This window comes from Leiobunum rupestre, chromosome 10 (genome assembly GCF_980474605.1).
Source record: "Leiobunum rupestre chromosome 10, qqLeiRupe1.1.hap1, whole genome shotgun sequence".
Lineage (NCBI taxonomy): Eukaryota > Metazoa > Arthropoda > Arachnida > Opiliones > Sclerosomatidae > Leiobunum > Leiobunum rupestre.
In genome coordinates this window covers 32,515,954-32,520,170 of record NC_143393.1, presented here as the reverse complement: position 1 = coordinate 32,520,170, position 4,217 = coordinate 32,515,954, and the positions used below count along the sequence as shown (strand labels likewise).

General features: G+C 42.7%; 1 protein-coding gene across 1 annotated transcript; it reads right to left on the bottom strand.

Annotated features, from left to right (window-relative positions):
• Positions 1-3,244: 3,244 nt before the first annotated feature.
• LOC149925419 (uncharacterized) lies at positions 3,245-3,976 on the bottom strand. Its single transcript, XM_090161749.1, has one exon. It carries the CDS (start codon positions 3,974-3,976, stop codon positions 3,245-3,247), a length of 732 nt encoding a protein of 243 aa, XP_090017875.1.
• Positions 3,977-4,217: the final 241 nt, after the last annotated feature.

Genomic DNA, 4,217 nt, shown 5'->3' with positions numbered 1-4,217 from the left:
GACTCATATCCGACCGTTTATTTTCCAAATAATAATCCAAACAAATTTAAATCTTTTTTGAAATAACTTCTTTTTTATACTCTATTTTTTCGAATAAGAATCATACATTCAGTTTGAAATGTTTGCGTACATTCGTCTAATTAAATATGTTAGGGAGAGCTATTGTTAATGAAGATTTCTAATATAAGTATGAAATGTCTGTAATGTACCATATTACGTTGGATTAGGTTCAGAATGCTGACTGTAATTTAAAGTCCGTTTTGAAAACGACTTAACAATTAAAAACTCGCGCCGTCTCTATACACACTTTTTCGCGCCTTTTAACCCCTCTCTTGTATGCAGTGGTGTAGTCGGGCCAGGGCGCCACCCCGGTGCTTTTTTCAAAGACAGGGCCCCGGCCCGAATTGGTTTTTCCGTTTTCCCAGGGTGCACCCTGCCTCTTTATTTCATCTTGCCCGGGCGTGCCCGGCCTCTTTATTTCATCTTTCCAGGGCGCGCCCGGCCTCTTTATTTCATCTTTCCCGGGCGTGCCCTGCCTCTATTTCATCTTTCCAATATTTCGTTTATTAACAATATTGATTTTTAGTACCTTTTATCCATTTATTAATTAATCTTCACTTTTCCTACTTAACTGCCAGCCTTCATATAAACCCCGTCATTCTAAAAGATCTAATTAGCCGACTGTCGGCCGACCTTGCCGTTTGAAGATATTTTCGACGTCGGGCCGAACCGTCTGTGCTACAGGGCCCAGGTAATAGATGGCACCACGCTCTCCCTAAAGTCGCTTTTTTTTCGAAGAATCGGATAGATTCATGGCCATCTCTAATAACAGGGGCTTTTTCATCATACAGGTGGCAACAGGAGACATGACTAGGAGTTCACAGCCGGGTGCTTTCCACAACGCGCGCTGTCAACGCAAGACGCGTCTTTCCCTTCTCTAAGTTTTGCCCCCAAACCGTGGTAACTCCAGTCTCGGAGACGGACCCGAGATGAAATATTTTAGTGACGCTCTCTAGCGAGGATTGTGGGAACTTCCGCTGAAAAAAAAACCAGTTCTGACTGGGTTGTAGAGCCGCCTCAGCGTGAGCCCGCGAGAATGGTTTTTTTCTCCCAGAGGGCGCAATGTTGATAGTATACACTACGTTTACATGCAGGCGGATAGAACGATCTTAAGTAGAACGTTCTTCGCAAGAACGATCTAGCAGCATGTAAACAGGTTGGAACGATAGTTGGATCGTGATTGGCAAAAACGATAAAACGAGGTAGTCCAGCGCACATAGAACGATCTTAGAAATACATGTAAACAGCTTGGATCGTTCTTGGAAAGAACTTCAGGGGGTTTAGAGGTTTTTTTCCTCCTGTTTTCTATGATAAAATTAAAATGTGTAACAAAATAAATTCAAATTATATTCTAAGCTCTATTCCACAACTAAACATTGAATAAATACTTAATTAAAATTATATTTGAATTTAGCTGGTAACTTACACCTTAGATTACTTTTAATTTATCTGTGTGACAATAAACAAGAATATTGTCTTGATTATTAAGCGGGGCTTGTTGCGCATACCAGCCCAGTAAGTGACAGAAATAATAACTCACGAATTAAAAGTACCGAACAGTAATCTATTGATTAATCATGTCTACTTCGAATATTAAACAATACTGTCCATAAATATACAGAAAATAGGAAAATAAAAAATTAAGTTTAGATAACAATCATCTTACTTTGCGATTAAAAACACATGACAAACAATAAAAACGTGTAGTTGCGAACATCCCGGTGTCCCTAAAATCTCATTTTAACTATTCAGAGGACTTATTCCATTGGTATTAAGCCTAATTTATTGATGGGTCGCTGCAGCACACGGTCAGTTGTCTAGACGGTGACCACTTTTACACAACCGTCTGCGCCAGGATGTATCTCCTGTATTCTGCCCAGCTTCCATTTGTAAGTTTCGTTTGACTGAAAGCCATTTAGGGCGTTGTTGTAATCGGGTGAGGTATTCATTGTTCCATCTAGGCCAAAAGTACAGAAGGATTTGTGGTCCCAACTGCCATCGTGTGAGACGGTTGGTTTTGTTAGTCGTTATTTCAGGTTCTGGGATTGCAGTTAAGGCGTCACCAATCAGGAAATGTCCGTGTGTTAAAGCCACAAGGCTGTCGGGATCAGTTGATAATGCTGACAAGGGTCTAGAATTCAGGCACGCTTCGATTTGGCATAGTAAGGTATTCATCTCTTCGAACGTCAAAGCAGTCAGTCCCTTCCACTTCATTGATCGTACTCCAAGCTCCCAGAGACCTCCAAAGGTTGGCGCGCTGGGTGGATGAAAGTCCAACGAATACCTTCATTCGATGTCCACCGTGAAATTACACTGCAACTACTCTGTGTTGTCGTGAACTTTAGAAATTCCTTAAGTTCTCGATTTGCACCGTGGAAGTTGGACCCACAGTCGCTATAGATGTCGGAGCTCTTTCCTCTTAGAGCTGTGAATCGTCTCAAGGCAGCTAGGAAGGCATCTGCAGTCATGTCGCTGACAATTTCAACACGAATTTTCATGACATTGAGGGAAAATGGTCCGGCGTAGTCCACACCGCATCGTAAGAACGCTCTAGCTGGATTGACGCGTGCTGCTGGTAAATCTGCCATTTTTTGCTGGAGGGTGGTCGCTTTCTGTCGGACTCATGGCACGCAACGTCGAATATGAAATCTGACCGCATCTCGAATGCCGAATACCCAGAAGCGTCTCTGAATGACTGATATAAGCAGCTGCGATCCGGCATGTAAGTGCCTTTAATGTTCATGCACGAGTATCAGATCTGTTTATTTGTTTCTTCGTGGTAAGATCATCGGATGGAGTCGATCGGTATTCAATTTTGATCTTCGAATGCGACCTCCAACTCGAAGTAATTCATCTGGATTAAGAAATGCATTTAATTACAGTAATTTACTTTTTGACGGAATTTGTGAAGATGTCTAAGAACATCTTATTTCCTCACTGAAGTCGATTTTGTTGTAGATAACGGACCAGTTGTCCTGTTAGTTTTGGACGTTCGAGTGTTTTTCAGGAATCGATGGATGTACGCCGTAACTCGGAGAAACACGGACAATAATGAGTAATTATCAACTAAGGACGTATCTACCTTACCCAGCGTAGAAAGTGCAGAGATAGGTCGAGCTTCGAGTAGGCACTCTTCAGTTTCGTCTGGAATGACTTGATGGTGGAATTCCGTAGCCTGATGGAGTCAAGACGGCCCATTCCACCATAATGAATAATTGTGGAGTTCAACGGTGGACATACCCCTAGAGGCGCAGTCAGCTGGGATGTGTTTACCTTTGACATTATGCCATTGTACTCCAGTGACCGAACCTTGGATCTCTGATACTCGGTTAGCGATAAACGTCTTCCAACGTTGTGGTGGTGAAGCAAGCCATCCCAAGACCGTCATCGAGTCTGTCCAACAGTGAGTTTCTAAGGTGGTTTTCTTAAGTGCGTCATGGAGTGTTTTGACTAGACGAATGAGAAGCACGGCACCACAAAGTTCGAGCTTCGGTAATGACACTTGTTTCAGGGGTGCTACCTGGGTTTTTGCTGCGATCAAATGCGTTTGTACTTTACCATCCTGATTTCTGGTCCGTAAGTATACTGACACAGCGTAGGCCTTCTTGGACGCATCGCAGAAACCTTGGAGACTAAATTCTTGAGCTCGCTGTTGCGAGATGCGACGCTTAATGTTTAATCGTTTGATATTCTTCTGGTCTATCTGAAACGCCTTCCAATTTTGGTTAACACCATCACGAAGATGATCATCCCAATCCAACTTGAGTTTCCTTAAATCTTGAAGTAAGAGTTTCGTTTTGATGATTATCGGGGCTAAGAGTCCCATCATATCAGAGATCTTACCTTCTTCAGAAATAATGGTTTGTCTGTATTTACCGTGACTGAGAATGAGAATGTATCTGTTTCCGGTGGCCATAGAAGACCGAGTGTTTTGAAGCATTCGGTGTTATCAAGCGTTAGTGGACCATGGATTTCGCACATCCGTGCAGGTAGTGCTGAAAGAAGTTCAGGGTCGTTAGAAGCCCATTTTCGAAGCTGAAATCCGGCTTCAGCTGAGGCATGCACGGGCTCGTTGTTCTAAGAACATGGTTAGCTCTTTGAATGTCGGTCTATTGGTACTGGTGAGTGATAGTTCCCATTGCTTCCTCAATTCTAAA

Coding starts and splice junctions, on each gene's coding strand:
- LOC149925419 (XM_090161749.1), bottom strand. CDS start 3,976: ATGGCCACCGGAAACAGATACATTCTCATTCTCAGTCACGGTAAATAC.